The following is a 20,151-nucleotide window of genomic DNA, read 5'->3' on the forward strand; positions in this document are numbered from 1 at the left end:
TACATTTGAGGCAAGACTTGAACCCCGATTTTCATGATCCCAAAGTCTCCCCTCAGATTGCCTCTAATTTTTACTTTTAAAAGAGGTTAATTGCCATCTAATGAACATTTTGTAAGCTTCACTTTGTTCATCTCATTCAAGCATGTGATGTTATTGTTCTACTGCTTACTTAAGTCAGATTTGTTTTTTAATCTTTTTTTTTTTTGAAGTGAATTGTCCCCTTAAGTGAATTGCCAGTTCACTGGCAGGCTGCTCCTTTCATGGCCTTCGCTTGTCTAATAACCAACCTATCCTAAGATCATGACATTACCTGTTGCCTGCAAATGGACCTATCTCCTATAATGCCTCTTTCCCATCACCTCTTTTCATAGCTCTTTCTTAGTTTTTATCTTTCATTATTCATAGCTCAGTTAATTCTACCTTAGGCAAATTTTTGCCATGCATTGCACACAAGTACTCTTTAACTATCCCACCTCCTTTCTAGTTCTTGCCAAGGTACCTCAGGAAAACATTCTTTCTGCTCTCCAACTCAAACCTTTTTACATCTGTAAGACCTCCCCCTCTCCAATAATAGGCCTGAAGAAAAAGTCAACTATCCAGACTTTCTCAGAAACATTTTTATAGAGGTCACTAGTCCTTTGCCCAAATACCAAATTGCTTAATAATGGTAAGAGAAATTGGTGGCACGAGTGGACTTTACTCTTTGGACTTAGTTTTTACTTAAATTTAGGATGTTATTTTTTCCCTCTTTTGAAGGCTGCCAAAGTTAATTGTTAAATGATTTAAATGAAATATGTAACCTGTGTTTAAAAGGAGATAATAGACAACCTTTGTAAATGATTAACTTTTTTCCAGAGAAATGCTACATGTATTCACTAAGGAAAACTTCATGGTACTTTCAGCATAGCGCATGGCTTTATTAAACCATTGAAGATGAGGCTAAAAGGATTGGCTTTTACCATGATACTGTTTTTTTCAGGAGAAGTCTTTGCAGAAGGTAAAATTATACCCTTTTAAATATAAATCTAAAGTATCATCTAATCTATATGTTTATGTGCTCTTATTGTCCTTTTGCCTTCTGAAAAATGTCATTGTGTTTTCTGTAAATATTATTTTCCTTCCTATTTAACATAGATTTTTCCTTAGATGAAAAAGGTAATTTTTCTTTACAAAAGATGACCTCATTTAAAAAATCTATTCAAAATCAGGAAAAATAAAAAGATCAGACACTGAAATAGTTGACAATATTATATGAAGTTGAATCTATTCTTGTTTCCAAATGTCATTTTAGAGATTTCAGTATTTTCACTTTGTATTCTAGTGTGATATAACACACCAGATTTATATTACAAAAAAGTTCAGAAGAGTAGAAATTTTAAACTCACCTAGCCTCATAACAACCCAAGAAGATGGTATTGCTGGTATTATTATCCTCATTTTACAAAAGAAGAAACATGCTATTAAGGTTCAAGTGACTTGACTAAGATAACACAATTAGTAAGTACTGGAGCTACCTCTTGGAACCAATTTCTATATTATTAGTTTTATGTATCTTGCCCTTTCTTCCCCCCACCCCCCTTTTTTTCCCTGTGTACCAATTCATGCAGTCTAATTCTATCACTTAACTTCCCCATGATGATTTTCTTTATTATTAGTCTCACCATCTTATTCCTGGGTTTACAATCACCCCAAACCCTTCTGAGTGCCAATTTCTCTTAGGAACTTTCATTTCTAGTCTCCTGAGGCATTTTTTTTCTACAGAGACAAAATTCTCTAAGAAATTGAGAAAACAAATTCTACCAAACTCTTGCTTATAAGACAAATATAGTCCTAATATATAAAACAGGGAAGGTAGAGAAAAGACAGAAAAAACTATAGATAAATATTATTAATGAATATTGGTTAAAATTTTTAAATAAAATACTGGCAAGAAAGGACCACAGCAATATATCCCCAAAACATTCATTATGATCAAGATAGACTTAAATCCCTTATCTATAGGGGAGTAACTTGTGGTCTTATATTTTTGTATTAGTTGTTTACACATCTTGGATATAAAATTCTTCTCAGAGATATTTGATACAAAGGGTTTTTTCCCAGTCAACTAATGTTCTTTGTTCATGCTAAAGTTTTTCAATTTCATGTAATCAAAATTATCTGTTTTATTCTCTGTAATTGCTTCTATCCCTTCTTGTTTTGTTAAAAAAAAATTCAGCCTTTTTCTGATTCTTCTTTTACAATATGACTAATGCGGAAATATATTTAATATGATTCTACAATTATAGCCTATATCAGATTGCATGTTGTCTTGGGAAGGGATAAAGGGAAGAGGGGGAAAAATTTGGAACTCATAATCTTATAAAAGTGAATATTGAAAATTTAAAATGAATAAAATAAAATTAAAAATTTACCCCTACACAGAGCTGTGAAAGACATATAATCTCCTTCCCTTCTAATTTTTTTATGACAAAATCTTTAAATATTTAGGTCAATTATTCATTTGCAATTTGTTGTGAAATATGGTGTAATATATTGATCTAAACCTAATTTTTTTCCTAGCTGTTTTCCTGTATTTGCAGTACTTCTTTATTTGTTTATTTGGGATTTTTTTTGGGGGGTGGCATATTTGGGGTTCTTATTTTTTTATTTTAAACAAATTTTTATTATCTTTTGGATTTTTTTTTTACATCACTAAGATTTTCCCAAAGTTTCAGCTCTCCCATACCTCTCCTTCTGAAATCCTCCAAATGATTTAGAAAATGCAACAGACCAAATCCTGATAGGGGAAATTCCAGAAAATTCACAGACAATCATTTTTCTAATTTAAGTCAGCACAGGGAATCAGACAGAGAGGTCTGTGGACACTGTGGAGCGGATGTGTCAGGAACCTGCAGAGCACACCAGTGAAGAGAGGGTAGGCAATAGGACAAGAGGAGGTCCTAGATCCATATGGGGACTGTCTTGTATTGGGTACTGGAATGTATGCCAACTGGCAGCTTTTTCACTCACTACCCAGTCCTGAGTCATAGATATAGGCCAGAATGAGAAGAGATCTGCCCTCAGGGGTGAAGGGGTGAGGGTATTCACGAGTAAAGAGTGGTGAAGGGTATTGTGCAAGGAGATTCATAATCTTGTAGCAGTAGTGTGGTTTAGATCCCAGGAGCAGAGTGGGGTCTCAGTTTCAGACCAGTCTAAAGCCTTCAGGGAATAACCAGGGTAGGAATCCCAGGCCAAAGACAAGCTTTTCTCATGCCCAAGTGAAAATTCTCTAAAAATTAGAATGGCTCAAATAGAAGCCAATGACTTTATGAGAAAATAAGAAATATCAAAACAAAGTTAAGAGACTGAAAAAATAGAAGAAAATGGAAGGTATCTCACAGCAAAACAACTGAACTGGAGGATAGATCAAGGAAAAAATAAAAAAAAACTATTTGACTACTTGAATGCAATAACATAAAAAAAAACCTAGACATAATGTTTCAAGAACTCTTAAAAGAAAACTGTCCACATGTCTTAGAACCAGAAGGCAAAGTAGAAATAAGAAGAATCCACCAGTCATTTCCTGAAAGAAACCCCAAAATGAAAATGCCAAGAAACATTATAGGTAAAATCTAGAACTTGTAGCCAAATCAAAAATACCTCAAGTAGCCATAAAGAAAGAATTCAAGAACTGAGAAGCCATGTCAGGATCACACACAATTTAGCAGACAGCTTAGAATGTAATTTTCCAGAAAGGCAAAGGACATAGGCTCATAGCTTATGACAACTTACCAATGAAACTTCTCCTAATCCTTTTTTGTGTATGTGTTTATTTGTTCATTCACTTTTAGTTGTATCTGACTCTTTGTGACCCCATTTTGGAGTTTTCTTGGCAAGGATACTGTAGAGGTTTGCCATTCCCTTTTCCAGCTCATTTTACAGATGAGGAAACTGAGGCAAACAGGGTTATGTGACTTTCCCAAGGTCACAGTCAGTAAGTGCCATGAAGATGTCTTCCTGATTCCAAGCCCAGTGCTCTATCCACTGTGTCATCTAGCTGCTGTTAGTATAATCCTACAGAGGAAAAAATAGATCTTTAATGAAATAGAGGAATTGCAAGCATTCCTGATGAAAAGAGTAGAGCTTCATAGAAACTTTGAAATTCAAACACAGGAGTTATGAGAAATATAAAATGATAAACACAAATGAACAATAAGGTACTAAATAAGGACAACTGCTTACATTCTAATATGGAGACATATACATGTATCTACTCTGAACCCTAACATCATCTGGAGTAATAGAGAAAGTTTAATTAGACAGAAAGTCTGAGAATGGTTCTGTTATATCTTAATGATCTGAAGGGAAGAATGGAAAAAGAGGGGAAGAGACTTATAATGGGATTGGGGGCAAAGGAAAAGAATGGTCAAAGAAATATAGAAACAGCTTTGAAAGACTTGAAAGAACTTGAATCAGTGTGATAACCAATTACAGTTCTAGAGGATAGATGATGAAATGTGTTACCCTTCTCCTGATAGGTGAAGGACTCAGTATAGATTGATACACACACACACACATGTATGTACATACACATATATACATTTATGCATATAGTTTTATTTAGTCATGACCAATGTTGAAATTTGTTTTGGTTGTTGCAAATGTTTGTAAAGGACTTTTGTTTTTCTTTCATTCTCAATTGGGCAGAGGGTGGGGATGGGGTGGAATTGGAAGAAGAAAGGTGCATTTTTGCTGATCAAAAATAAAATCTAATAAAAAAACTTTCAACAGTATAAAAATAAAATATCTCTCCCCACCCTCCACTTTTTTTTAAAGATGTATCCTGTGATATGCCTGATATTGAACATGGAAGGATTGCTCCATATTACTATATTTTTAAAAATCATTATTTTCCAATGGACCTAAACAAAAAGCTTTCATTTTCTTGCTTGGCTGGATATACAACCAAGACTGGGAAACAAGAAGATATAACTACATGTACATCAGAAGGATGGTCCCTAGAGCCAGAGTGTTTCAGTAAGTCCACTTACATTTCCCAATGAAGTGTCTTTGATAGTGAATGCAATTAATTTGAACATGTCAGGTACAAAATAAAACCTTGTGAACTGCTTAATTTAAAAAAAAAACACATGCAACATAGGGAATAGAATGCTGGGCTTAGAATTAGGAAGAGATACCTTCAAATATTTCCTCTATCACTTATACCTGTGTGACAATGAGTATACCATTTGCTCCCTAGGTGCTCTGAAGCAACTCTCTAGCATTTATCTAGTAAGTCAAAGATGAGTTGTAGGAGTTGAACTCTGTATTGGTGGAAAGAGTTTCCATACCAGGGTTTCCTCTCTAGAAAATAACCAATGGTCATAAAGCAAGTCTGAGGACTTGTCACAAAACATATCCTGATTATTGATGGTTTAGTTGTCTTCCTCCAAAAACTACCTATTTATATCCCTTGACAATTTATCAATTGGAGAATGGCTCTTAATCTCATTAATTTGAGTCAGTTCTCTGTATCTTTCAAAATTGAGATATTTATTAGAGAAATTTGTGACAAAGATTTCCCTCTCTGCATTTGGTTGTTCTCTTCTAATTTTAGATGCATTTAAAAAAACCTTTAAAATTTTATTTGGTGAAAACTGTTCACTTTAACTCTTGTGAACCTCTTTTTTGGTCATGAACTTTTCCCCTATCTATTGATCTGACAAGTGATTTCTTTCATGTAACTTTAATTTGTTTGTGATCTCACTTTTGATGTCTAAATCATGTATCCATTTGGAGCTTATCTTGGTAGATGTGGGATGCTGGTTTATACCTAGTTTTTATAAGATGGATTTCCAGTTTTCCCAGCAGTTTTGATCAAATAATGAGTTCATACCCCAGTGACTGGGGTCTTTGGATTTATCAAATACTACATTACTGAGCTCACTTGTTTCTGTATACTGTGTGCCTAACTTATTCCACTGTTCAACCTTGCTATTTTTTACCCAGTGAAAACTAAAGTTTCTTTTGGATGATTATGTCTTTCTGGTATAGTCTGAAATCTTGTCCTATGAGGACCCTTCCTTCCCACTCTTTTTTTCGTTAATTCCCTTGATATACTTGGCTTTTTGTTCCTCCAAATGCATTTTGGTATCATTTTTTTCAGCTCTATAAAATAAACCTTTGGTAGTTTGATATGTATGGAACTGAATAAGTAAATGAAAAGGTGATATTATATTTACTATATTGGCTTAACCTACCCATTGGCAAGTAATATTTCTCCAGTTATTTACATTAGGTGGCTAAAAAGTATTTTGTGTGTTCATATAGTTACTGATTGTGCTTTAGAAGTTAAGACTCCCAAGTATTTTATGCTTTCTGTAGTTATTTTAAATTGAATATATCTTTCTATATCTTCTTGTATTATGTTTGGTAATAGATAGAAATGATGATTTCTTTTTTTTTCTTTTCTTTTCTTTTTTTTGGTGAGGCAATTAGGGTTAAGTGACTTGCCCAGGGTCACATAACTACTAAGTGTCAATGTCTGCAGTCAAATTTGAACTCAGGTCCTCCTGACTCCAAGGCTGGAGCTCTATCCATTCTGCCACCTAGCTGCCCCTATAATTTCTTTTGGTTTATCTTGCAACTTTGCTGAACTTACAGCTTTAATTAGTTTTTTTTTTTTAGTTTACTCTCTAGGGTCCCTTAGGTTAACTATCATGTTGTCTGCAAAAAAATGATTTTGTTTCCTCTTTGCCCTATATTTATTCCTTCAATTTCCTTTTCTTGTCTAAGTGTTATAACTAAATTTTTAGAACTATATTGAGTAGTAATGGTGCTAATGGACATCCTTGCTTTACTCCTTTTAAAAAGTCTCTGGCCTATCTCCACTACAGGTAGTGCTAACTCTTGGTTTGAGATAAATAACTACTTATCATTTTAAGGAAAGCTCCATTTGTTCTTATGCTTTCCAGTGTTTCTTTTTTAAAAAAAAACAAGAATGAGTATTGCATTTTGTCAAAAGCTTTTTTCTTCATTGATTTATGAAATTGTATGATTTTTGTTGTTTCTACTATTAATTTTCTTGATTATGTTTATAGTTTTGCTAATATTGAACCAGCTCTGCATTCCTGATATAAATCCAACCTGGTCTAGCGTCTCTCATCTTTCTTCTACGTTGCTGTATTCTCCCTGCTAATATTTTATTTAAAAACTTTCATCAGTATTCATTAAGTGTTTAATTGTGGAATTTTAATTTGATGGTTTTCTAGGTTTTTTTTAGTTGCATGGCCAATTCATTGATTTGCTTTTTCTTTAGTCTATTAATAAAAATGTTTAGAGATATAAATTTACCCCTAAACACTATTTTCTTTGCATCCCAAATGTTTAAGCATGTTTTTTTTTGTTTCCATCATCTTTAATGAAATTATTGATTGTTTCTATGATTTGTTCTTTCACATACCTGTTCTTTAGGATTAAGTTATTTAGTTTCTAACTAGCTTTTAATCTTTGCTTCAAAGGGTCTTTATTGAATATAATTTTTTGTTGTATTGTGATTGGTAAAAAAATACATTTAGTAGTTCTACTTTTCTGCATTTGTCTGTGAAGTTTTTTATGCCACAATACATAGTAAATTTTTGTGAACGTGCAGTACACAGTTTAGACATAGATATATTCCTTTCTATTCCCATTTGGTATTCTCCAGATGGCTATCATATCTATTTTTTTTTAAGTTCTATTCAGTTCCTTCATTTATTTATTTATTTTGGAGGGTTAAGATTCACCTAAGACTGAGAGGGATAAATTAAAGTACTCTATTATAGTTTTACAGTCTATTTCTTCTTGTAACTATTTTAATTTTTCCTTTAAGAATTTAGATGCTATGCCATTTGTTGCATAAGTGTTTAGTATTGATGTTAATTTATTATCTATGGTACCTTTCAGGAAAATATAGCTTCCCCGTTTTTCTCTTTTAATTAGGTTTATTTTTGCTGTTGCTTTGCTGAGGTCATATTTGTTAGTACTGATTTTTTTTTCTTCAGCTGAAGCATAATAGATTCTGTTCTAGTCTCTTATCTTAATTCTATGTATATTTCTGTTGCAAGTGTGTTTCTTATAAAATACATAGTTAGATTCTGATTTATAGTCCATTCTGCTATTCTCTTCTATTTTATGGATGAGTATATCCAATTCACATTCACATTTGTGATTGTTAATTGTGTGTTACCCTCCATCTCATTCTCTTATGTTGTTCCTTTTCTTTATTTCCTGCTCTCTCTTTAAGAGTTTAAGTTGTTCTGACTAATCCATTCTTTAATCTACCATCCCTTTTACTTCACCCCTCCCCCTTTCCCTTAATACTTTTTGCTTCTTTATCTGTGTTGACTGAAATGTATTTCTGAACGCAGTTATGTGCATCTATATATGTATTCTTCACTCCTTTGACCAGTTAGATGAGAGGGAAGATCAATTTTTTTTAATTAATTAATTTATTTTTAGTTTTCAACATTCACTTCCATAAGATTTTGAGTTCCAAATTTTCTCCCCATCTCTTTCCTCCCCTCACTCCAAGATGTGCAATGTGATACAGGCTCTATATATACATTCACATTGAACCTATTTTCACATTAGTTATGTTGTAAAGAAGAATTAGAACCAATGAGAGAAACCATGAGAAAGAAGAAACCAAAAAAAATTTTTAAAAAGGGAGAAAGCAAATAATATGCTTTGATCTGCATTCAGAATCCATACTTCTTTTTCTGGGTGTGGACAGCATTTTCCATCATGAGTCCTTTGAAGTTGTCTTGGATCTTTGTATTGCCATGAGATAAGTCTATCAAAGTTAGTCATTATACATTGTGGCTGATACTGTGTACAATGTTCTCCTGGGTCTGCTCACTTCACTCAACATCAGTTCATTCAGGTCTTCCCAGGTTTTTCTGAAGTCTGCCTGCTCATTTCTTATAGCACAATAGTATTCCATTACATTCATATGCCACAACTTGTTCAGCCATTCCCCAACTGATGGGTATCCCCTCAATTTCCAATTCTTTGCCAGAGAGGTTCAAATTTTATCTTCATTCCCTACAACTTCCTTCTTATGTACACTTCTACTTGCATACCTCATTTATGTGAAATAACTTTCCCCATTTCTCCCTTTACCACCCTCCCAGTGTATTCTTCTTCCACTACCTTTCCATTCTTTTTATGATCATCAAAACATTATCAGTCTTTGGTCTTCTCTCTAATTAGGCTCCCTCTGTGACTGCTGATAATGATAACTCTGAGGGGATACATGTACCATCTTCCCATATAAGAATGTGAAGTAATAACCTTGTTAAGTCCCTCATGTTTGCTCACTTATGATTACCATTTTAATGTTTCTCTTGAATCTTGTTTCAATGTCAAGATTTCTACCCAAATTTGACCTTTTTTTTAAAGTTAAGTAGGCTTAGACATATTCTTTTTCATTAGAATTCCAACTCCCTATCCCTCATAAGATTATGCTGTTTTGTTGGTTAAGATATTTTTGGCTGTAAGCTTAGGTCTTTTGCCTTCTGGAATCATATTTCAAACTTTCTGCTCTTTTATAGCAGTGGTTGCTAAGTCATTCATGACCCTGATTGTGGCTCCTTGGTACTTAAATTCTTTCTTTCTGGCTTTTTGCAGTATTTTTCTTTGGTGTGGAAACTGGATTTTGGCTGTAATTTTTCTTAAAGCTTTCATTTATGGGTTTCTTTTGGGATGTGACCAGTGGATGATTTAATTTCTACTTTTCCCTCTGGTCTTCTGAGATCTGGGAAGGTTTTTTTTGAAATATGATATTCAGACTCCTTTTTGGGTCATGGCTTTCAGATAATTCAGTGATTCTTCTTCTTCTTTTGAAGCAATTAGGATTAAGTGACTTGCCCAAGATCACACAGCTAGTAAGTGTTTGAGACTGGATTTGACTCAGGTCCTCCTGACTCCAAGGCTGATTCTCTAACCACTATGCCACCTTGCTACTCCTTCTGGTGATTCTTAAATTATCTCTCCTTGATCTTGTTTTCCAGGTGTGCTTTTGCTATGCGATACTTCATATTTCCTTTTTGTTCTGTCTTTTAAACTTGTTTTTAATATTTTTTGAAGTCTCACAGAGTCATTAGCTTCTATTTGGTTGATACTAATTTTCAGGGAGTTATTTTCATGGGTAAAGCTGCCTAGTTCTGGATTCTTTTTCCATTGTTTCCTTTACTGCCCTCACTAAGTTTTTTAAATCATTATAAAACTCTTTTAAAAAGTCTTGCTTTTACTATTCTGAGAATTCTGGTTGGACTTGTATCCAAGTTACATTTTCCTTTGAAATTTTGCTTGTAGGTGTTTTTATGTTATTCTCTTCTTCTGAGTGTGTGTCTACAGCTTTCCTGTCACATCTTTATGGTGAAATTCTTTTTGTGTTTTCTTGTTTTTCCAGACTACTTCTTAACTTTAGACTTTATGCTAATGCTGATCTCTGTATACTTCTTTTTTTTAATTTCCACTTAATAGTATTTTATTTTTTTCTATTACATGTAAAGATAGTTTTCAACATTCACTTTTAAAAATTTTGAGTTTCAATTTTTTTCTCCCTCCCTCTCTCACCTTCCCTCTCCCCAAGACATATAGGCTATACATGTACAATCATTTTAAACATGTTTCCAAATTAATCATGTCATGAAAGAAGAATCAGAACAAAAAGGGAAAACCACAAGAAAAAAAAAGAAAGAAAATTCAGACTGCATAGTTCTTTCTCTGGCTGTGGATAGCATTTTCCATCATGACTCTTTTGGAATTATCTTAGATTATTGTATTGCTGAGAAAAGCTAAGTCTATCAAAGCTGATCCTAGCACAATGTTGCTGTTAGTACAATATTCTCCTGGTTCTGCTCACCATCAGTTCAAGTAAGTTTTTCTAGGTTTTTCTGAAATCTGCCTGCTCATCATTTCTTACAGCACAATAGTATTGCATTACATTGCTATACCGCAGCTTGTTTCGCCATTCCCCAGTTGATGGGCATCCTCTCAATTTCTAATTTTTGCCACCACAAAAAGAGCTGCTCTGAATATTTTTGTGCATGTGGGTCCTTTCCTCTTTTTTATGACCTCTTTGAGATACAGACGTAGTGATGGTATTGCGGGATTGAAGGGTATGCGCAGTTTGATTGCCTTTTGAGCATAGTTCCAAATTGTTCTCCAGAATAGTTGAATCAGTTCACAACTCCACCAACAATGTGTTAGTGTCCTAATTTTCCCACATCTTCTCCAGCATTTATCATTTCCTTTTCTGGACTGCTGAGCCTCTCGGGTGCTGATCTGTGCTGTGGCTGAGAGCCTCCCCCTGGCTTGCCCCAGCACCACCTGCACTGGGCTATGCTCTCCTTTTACCCAAGCAAGACAGACCCTTTCTGAAGTCTTTATAAGTTATCTTGAGCTGGAAAATTGTTTCACTTCCTCTTTTTGTGAGTTCTGTCACTCCAGAATTGTTTTAGAGGTTTGATTTAATGTTATTTCTGAGAGAAACTGGGGAGAGCTCAGACAACTTCCTGGTTTCTCGGCACCATCTTGGCTCTGCCCTGCAGACTGCCCTTTATTCTGAGACTCTTGCCCTAGTTATTCCACTGTAGGCTTCAGCTTGGGCTGCAGGCTAGAATTCAGTCACTTCTCCATTCCTGGGATCAGAACCATGCAACCACTTTTTCCTTCTGAACTTGTTCTTTGCTCAGTTCACAGCCAGGATCACATACTGCAACTAATCCCCTCAGCACTGTATATGCAGGTTCCCTTTGCCCTCCCCCCTACCCCAGTTCAATTCAGAACTGAGCAGTAGATGACAGGGCTGCCAGAAGGCACCTGTTCTGCACCTGCACTATTTTAGTGATCCTTCTCTGCTCTCCCCCCTCATCTCTTCCTGCCTTAGTTTTTCTTGCCCTGGTGCCTAGTCTTGGCTCTCCTTCAAGTCTTTGGCCACTGAAATGCTTCACCTGGTCAGAGCCTGTCCTCAGCATCTACCAACCTCTGTATCTGTCTCCCTAATCTGACCTGGGCTGGAAAAATCACTCATTATGACTTTTTCTTAGATTTCTCAATCAGAATTTGTTCTGGTTCATTCTTTGTGGAGGAGATTTTTTTTGGGAGGGGGCTAGGATATACTTCTTTCTGACACTGATATCTTGGGACAATATTTTACAAAGCTTATTTATATTTGCTAAAGGCAGATGCTTTACTTATCTCCAGGGACATGGCAGAAGGAAGTGGGATTTGTAAATATAGAGACAGGAAATGCAAAATTTCCAAATTAAAAATATTTTCGCATGTCCAATTGGTTTTGAAAAGCGTTCAATAGGTTACTTTTTTTCTCCTTTGCCTAGAAAAGATATTTTAATTTCTTACAATGTAGAATTTTTCAAAGTTTAATTTAAACCTAAGAAGCATAAAGGATGAAATTCAAATTCAGTGTAACATTCCTCCACTTCTTTAAATTTGTCATTTAAGTGCAAAAGAGCTTAATTGCATTATTAAAACTGAGGTAGAATTTTTTTTTAACTACAGAAAAATGTAACAAACCAGTCTTGCATAATGGCTTCTTTTCTGACCAGAAGATGTTATACAAAATTCAAGAAACTCTCCATTACACATGTGCTTCAGGATATAAAACTACTGGAGGAAAGGATGAAGAAGTACTACAATGTCTTGCCAAGGGATGGTCTTCTCAACCAAGCTGTAACAAGGAACTTGGTATGCATCTCTGAATTGCTGCCAATATTTCTAGATAAGTACCTTTGTTGGTACTTTTTTTTAGAAGGGTGTGTGTGTGTGTGTGTGTGTGTGTGTGTGTGTGTGTGTGTGTGTGCTCAAAGTTGCTGTATACTCTTCCCCTGAGACTATAGCTATATAAAGCATATTATGAAAACTTGTTGAAGAGGCAGGTGTTCAGTTGAAAACATAGAGATTAAAGAATTATAACTTTTGGGATCATTTAAGTTTTTGACATTGGGTAAAATTTTTTTTTGCTTTTTTTTTTTTGGTGAGGCAATTGGGGTTAAGTGACTTGCGTAGGGTCACACAGCTAGTAAATGTCTTGTGTCTGAGACTGGATTTGAACTCACGTCCTCCTGACTCCAAGGCCAGAGCTCTGAGTTCTAGCCAGTGTACCACATAGCTGCCCCCAATATACTCTGTCTGCTTCTCTCTTTTTTCTTTTTTTTTTCTTTTTAGGCAATTGGGATTAACTTTCTTTCTTTCTTTCTTTCTTTCTTTCTTTCTTTCTTTCTTTTCTTTCTTTCTTTCTTTCTTTCCTTCTTTCTTCTTTTTTCCTTTCTTTTCTCTTTTAGGCAATTGGGGTTAAGTGACTTGCCAGGGTAAGTCTAGTAGTGTCAAGGCCGGCGCTGTATCCACTGCGCCACCTAGCTACCCCGTTGGGTAAATATTTGAATCTCTCTGTTTCTCTGACAGCATGATATAGTAGAAAAAACAATGAACTTGAAGTTATAATCTAGGTTTGAATCCTGGCTTTTCTCCTTACTACTTGTATGATCTACGTAAAATGTGGGAGCTGACCTTGGACTCTATGGTCCATTTAACATCTCAATCTTACTATCCTATACCTTTAGAGATTAGGAGGGCAGCAATTTACATTTATGTGTGAATGCTTGATAGCCCCTAACCTTTCCAAACATATCTGCAGTTTAAAAGAGAATACCTTTTTTAAAAAATCCAAATGGACTTGTAATTGATTAATTTTAAGTTTACTGGGATGAAAAATGAAGTGAATATGGGGGATGTATTTGAACAATAATATCAATAGCAGAGCTAAGATTTGAACCCAAGGCCTTTGATTACAGGTCCAATGATTTTTTTTTAAAATTATGTTGAGTCTCAATTGGGATGGAAGGGAGAGAAAAGAAAAACATGTTTAGGATATGGTGGTACATTTTGGGAGGAGACTATTATGGTCTATGTGGCTTTTTGGAGCCACAGGTGAGGATTGGGTAACAGGTGGACACCAAAGGTGGATGAGCACCCCTGAAAAGGGCTCATGCTAGAAGTGCTAGTCCTTAGAGCTTGGTCAGACATTGAAGATGCCAAGGTTATCTACCGCATTCCCGGCCATTGCCCATCTTGACTTTGTCTTGCTATTAGACTTTGATGACTCTGGAAGAGAGAGTGAGGCTGATGGCTTTGTGCAACTTTGCCTCACTTAAATCCAATTCACATACAAGTCAAGACATCACCTGGCAAGGCCATCAGTCTTCTTTGAAAACAAAGGATGTGGGGGCAGCTAGGTGGCACAGTGCATAGAGCACCAGCTCTGGAGTTAGGAGGACCAAAGTTCAAATGTGACCTCAGACACTTGACAACTACTAGCTGTGTGACCCTGGGCAAGTCACTTAACCCCATTGCCTCGTTAAAAAAAAAACAAAGGATGAACAGTAACAAGAATAGGATGAAGTGGAAAAAAGGCAGAGAGGACTTTGGGCAGTAGAAAGGAGCACCATGAGCAAGAGAGTGGGGTGGAAGAGTGAAGAAACAGAGAAAGTGGATGTTGAAGATTTACTTTAAGTGCTTCGAAGTATTTCCAGTCTTAGCCTTGCCAAGTATTATTATTCTATATTTAGTGATCCTGGGCTTTGAGGTTTCTTAGTATTCTACACTAAAAGTGGTGATACATTTGAAGGTGTGTGTGTGTGTGTGTGTGTGTGTGTGTGTGTGTGTATGTGTTATGGTTTTTTTTTCCAGTAAGTGACCTGAATATTACTTTTTATGGGGAAAATTTTTAACAGAAACTTGTCTGGCCCCTGAGTTATACCATGGGAATTACTCCACAAGCCGGAAGATCTTCAGAGTAAAAGAGAAACTGCGCTATACATGTGATGATGGATACTTCACTACTGGGGGAAAGATATCTGAAGAAACAGAATGTCATCTATATGGATGGTCTCTCACTCCAAAATGTACCAGTAGGTGGTGGCTTTGCAAATAATTTCCTTCCATTAAAAAAAAAAGTTCCTTTAGTTCTATTTCATTTTATATAATCTATTTTATTGATATACTCCAGGTTTCATAGACTTTGTTTTTAGCTATAGTGATAGTGAAAAGATATGGCTATCAAAAGTTCCAGTGCAGTTGGGGGGAGCACCTTTAAATCCTATTTTTAAAATTACATTAAAGAAACTAGCTGTGCCATCTTTAGCATATGCATTTTTAAACACAATCAAGTTTCACATGTTTTTATAATTTTAAAATACTTGAGTAATTATTGTCTTGTCTTATTGAACTAGTCAGCCAGTAAACATTTATTAAGTGCCTAGTATGTATCAGGCATAATGCTAAGAGCTGGTAATACAAAGAAAGGCAGAAGACCATCCCTGCTCTCAAGGAACTCACAGTCTAATGGGGAAAACAATATCTGAACAATTACATGTATAAACATTAAGCAAATTTCTTTTGTTGCAGACATTAACTTCTTGATGTTTTCATTCATTGTTTTCAGAATTAACCTGCTCTCCTTTAAGAGGAATAGAAAATGGACACTTTAATCCCATGAAGAAAACCTATGAAGAGGGAGATGTAGTTCAGTTTTCCTGCCTTGGAAATTACTATCTCAGTGGGTCAGATTTAATTCAGTGCTATCATTTTGGATGGTACCCAGAACCTCCAGTGTGTGAAGGTAATGTTGTTTTAAACTTCATTCTTATAAATACTAAAATATAATTCCTCTATCAGTTTGAGTCCCTAGAAACTTTCACAACTCTGAAATAAATTCTTAGTAATCTCTAAATCTTGATTTAGTCATATAGAAGTATAGATGTTTCCAAATAAACGTGTATGATATAGAGTAACTTTATAGATATCATATATAACATTGATAGTAACTATATTCATCATATAGACATAAACATACATACGCACATATATTTATATTTATATGCCAGACCCGAGATTTCATTAGTGCAGGGAGCTCCTAATGAGAACCTTTCTTTACCAATATGGATCACTATCTGCAATTTGTCATCCTAGTTGCCTGGGGCACTCACAGTTTAAGTGACTTGCCTAAGATCACAAAGTCAATATTGTGTTGGAAACAAGATTTGAATTCAGGTCTTCCCAACCCTGAGCCCAGCTCTTTATCCATGCTGCCTTTCTAAATTTTTGATAGAATCTTGAAATATTGAACTCTTATGACTGTAAAAAAGTATAAATTAAGATCTCAACTTGGAGACAAACGTAAGTGTTGAAGCAACATTTAGTCTTTCACCTCAAGAGACATTTTTATTACTGTGTAGAACACCAGAATTATTATTTTTAAATGATTTTGTTCTTAAGCCATAGTTATGGTCAAATGTAGTAGTTTTCTTTATGAGGAGATGCTATGTTTTTGAGGCACCAAAAACTGACAGTTTCCAAAAAAACATGTCTTCCTTTGACCCCTTCTGTGGAATTATGTTTTCCCAAAAAAAATGAGTAAAATAGGAATCAGCGAAGTGTGCTCAGATTCATGAGAGAAAATTTCTTAACCTGCTCAGGGCATCACCAGTCACATGGACTATTGGAAACAGGATGGATCAGTTTATAATTATACAGAGACATATGCATAGAAGTTCTCTATTTTTTCTTGGTTCCTTTCAATGATCTATCTTTGCACCAGAATTTAATGAGACTGGAGAAAAAAGATATTCTTTCTCCTTCTCTCCCCTCCTCCGCCCAGCCAATCAAGCTCTACTTTCTGCAGGAGAAAAGCCTCATCTCACCATCAGGGGATGCTGTTCACTTCACCCAACTCTAAAATTATGGTCACCTTCCCTCCAACCCCACCACCATACCCCTCTAAACTTCTGGCCATTTTGTGACTATAACACCTATGATGAACCCAATTTCCTCCACTTTTAAAAGTTAATCTGGCTTTGTTTTGGTTAATATTGGGTTGAGGAAGCTACCTAGGAATGTCATCTATAGTAATCCTTGTGTAGTAATCCTTGAATAAATATCTACTGATAGCATGTATGATGATAAATCTTTGATCCCAAGAAGCTGTCAAAAAACAAACAAATAAAATCATAATAAGATTAACACCATGCTAGACAACAGGCTTCATGGAGTCAAAGGCCATGTACTTAATATTCTATTTTCTACAAGACAGCACAGTGGTCTACACTTAGCAAGTCCCTAGTATATACTCTTTGAATTGAATGAATTAGTTACCAAGCCATTCTGAACAACTGATACCAACTCTTCCAGCAGTGTGTTAGATGTATTTGGTTCCAGGCCATCTAAACCTACAAAGAGAAAGCCTTCCATATTATTATTTCAACTAAGATAATCAAACTTTACTTAAAAGAACCTCATGGTTGATGCAGAAGACATACAGTGCCCTAAAGATTAAGAGAATATTAATGTTGCTTTTCCAGTACTTTGTGAAATCCCAGCTTGTTCTGTAACCTGAAAGGCATCCTAAAGTCCTTTTCCCCTTATCTTGAACCTGTACCAGAAGAATTGCTTTTGCATTCGTTATCCTCTGTCCTTTAATTTTTAATCTCTGCCCTCATGCCCTGTCCTTAAATCTTTAAACCATAAAGAATTCTCTGTCTCCTTCATCCTATGTCATAAAATCATCCCTTTACCTGTCTCTAATCTTTAACTCCCATAAAAACTTCAAAAAAGATCTTGTAAGCAACAATCTTCCATGTCCTGTTCTTATATAATAAGCACTGTCTGTCTTTAAGTTGCTAGTCCTTTTCCCAGGGCTAGTCCACTGCTTTTGCATTAATAAAGCTCCCAGTGGTTACAGAGAAGGTCTAAGTGAATTCTTTCACACCAGAACCAGCTCTCCCAACTCTAAACCTCAACATAGTGACTACTGATAAATTGGATTATCAGGCAGTCAGTTACAAAATCCACAAACAAGGAACCGCTTATTTGTTATATTTTAAAATAAAACCTACTAATTTTTGAAGAAGGAGCTGGCAGACCCCTCCTCTTTTGGATAATTCTAATCGTTGGGAATTTTTTTCCTGACACCAAACTAAATTTGTCTCTTGGCTACTTTTATCCTTTGCTTTGGGTTCTGCACTCTGGTATCAAATAGAGCAAGTCCCTCCTCCATGTGGCATTTCTTCAAATACTCAAAGACCGTTATTATATCCCTCTTGAGTCCTAATTTAATCATGAATTCAAAGTCTTTCACCATCCTGATGATCCTTCCTAAACTGTAGCATTCAGTTCAGATGTAGCTTGACCACAAAGCAGCCCATTTCATTGTCAGTTCTAATTGTATGAAAAATCCTTCTTATATTGAATATTAAATTTATCTCCCTTGATCTTCCATCCTTTGGTCCTCCCCTCTAAGGCCTCAAAGAATAAGTTGTAGGCTTATTTTAAATTGTATTTTTTCTAATATTTGAAGACAGCTCTTTTCTCCCTTGATTTTCCTTTTTCCACACTAAATCTTCAATTCTTTCAGTCATTTCTGCCCTGGAATTACTTATATAACTGTAGGACATAGGCCTAAGTTATGGAAGCTCTAGCATTATGTAATAAAGGGTTATACTTTTCATGTAAAAATTTAATTCTGCAGGAGGAGAAATCTCTTTTGCATTCATATATCTAATTAATATTGTACTTAGCCTACAAATATTAATTTAACCTTAATCATCATTGAAAAGTTGAAATCTAGTCTGTGTTTTCAGCCTTGAAGAAGATTGCAATAAACTGTACAAATATTTTAATTATTTATTTTATATTCTTGATTAAGATGAAAAATTTGTATTATGTTCTGATGACAAAAAGTATTATGCCCTAGTAATTTAGTTACTTTGTTGTCTCCCAAATACGTAGTTTATTTCTTTAATATAAACTCACTTAATGTTTGTTCTGATGAGGTCTAGAGGTTTAGGGGTGCTGGACTCCAAGATCACAACACGCAGGTCTTGTCCACAAGAATTCAACCCAAGCCTTCTTTCAGACAAAGACAAGGTCTTTGATCCACCATATTAGCCAGACTCTTAAGGAATCTGAGCACCTGTGAGCTACTGGCTACATTGTAAGAATGTGAGCTATTAGCTAGCTTGTAAGAATCTGAGCACCTTAATGGGACAAGATGGACCTTATATACAGAAAGACTGTGGGAAAGATCTAGGAGTGGCCAAGTAGTTTGGGGGAGGGGCAGGGAGACAGTGAGGTAATAGAATTCCAGGGACCTGGACCATGTGGCCTAGAGAGAAAGGAGCCTAGCTAGTATTAAGGGTAGGAAGTAGCCAGAGCCATAGAGAGGTAAGACAATGGAGGGCTAGGCTATGTTAAAGGTAACAGAGAATTGGGAGATTGGGTATAGCCACAATGACAGGCTAGTTCATGGGATTATAGCCTCAGGTGAATGCCAGAGATTTGGCTTTGTGGGAAAGTCCAGGGTTTTTCTTTTTGGGGGTCCAGATTGAACCCCATCAGTTCCACCTGTCCAAACCAGTGGTCTTGCCTCTTATATATCATAGTTAGTGATGCATAATAGTGATGGGATATAGGCCCTGGAAACCCTCCCTGAACTTGCCACTGAACTCTCCTTGAATTTTCCCACATAATCAAGTCTCTGGCATTTGCCTGAGGCATCAACCCTTCCCAGTTAATTAACTGCCCTTTCATTGTCTACACCTGTTCCCACCCTAGACCTTCACCCTTGATCCTATCTAGACCCAGTCTTCCTTGGCCTCATGGTCCAGGTCCCTGATTCCAGGTCCTTCTCTGTAACCTCCCAGTTGCCCCAGCCTACTGGCCATTCTCATCAAGATCTTCCCTAGACCCCTTCTCCGAGTCACCCCAGACAACTTGGCTACTCCTAGATCCCTCCCACAGTCTTTTTGTATGTAAGATCCACCTTGGCCTCCATTCAGGGGCTCAGATTCTTAAAATCTAGCCAATATTGCTACTCACTAGGAATCTTTCCCCTTTCCCCAATGATGTTCTAATAAACCTTATCTTTGGCTGAAAAAAGGCTTGGGTCCAGTTGTTCAGGCAGGACCCACATGTCACTATTTTGGAGACCCAGCACCCCTAAAAATCAGCAATAGTAAGAATTTTATTTTTGGTCTTGACATGTGGTTTTGTTGGTGTAGGAAACTTTGTCAATTCCTCTGTCTATGCAGATCTTCAACTGTTCATCAACTT

At 35.8% G+C, this 20,151-nt stretch overlaps 1 protein-coding gene across 1 annotated transcript in view; it reads left to right on the top strand.

Moving 5' to 3' along the window:
• Positions 1-875: 875 nt before the first annotated feature.
• The window catches only part of F13B (coagulation factor XIII B chain), a 34,545-nt gene continuing 15,269 nt past the window's right edge, over positions 876-20,151 (top strand). Inside the window, 5 exon segments of the mRNA XM_020971735.2 lie at positions 876-997; positions 4,816-5,016; positions 12,547-12,732; positions 14,778-14,954; positions 15,488-15,664. Coding sequence (XP_020827394.1) covers positions 934-997; positions 4,816-5,016; positions 12,547-12,732; positions 14,778-14,954; positions 15,488-15,664 — 805 coding nt within the window. The 5' untranslated portion in view covers positions 876-933.

This window comes from Phascolarctos cinereus, unplaced genomic scaffold, assembly GCF_003287225.1.
Source record: "Phascolarctos cinereus isolate Bilbo 61053 unplaced genomic scaffold, phaCin_HiC Scaffold_5;HRSCAF=322, whole genome shotgun sequence".
NCBI lineage: Eukaryota > Metazoa > Chordata > Mammalia > Diprotodontia > Phascolarctidae > Phascolarctos > Phascolarctos cinereus.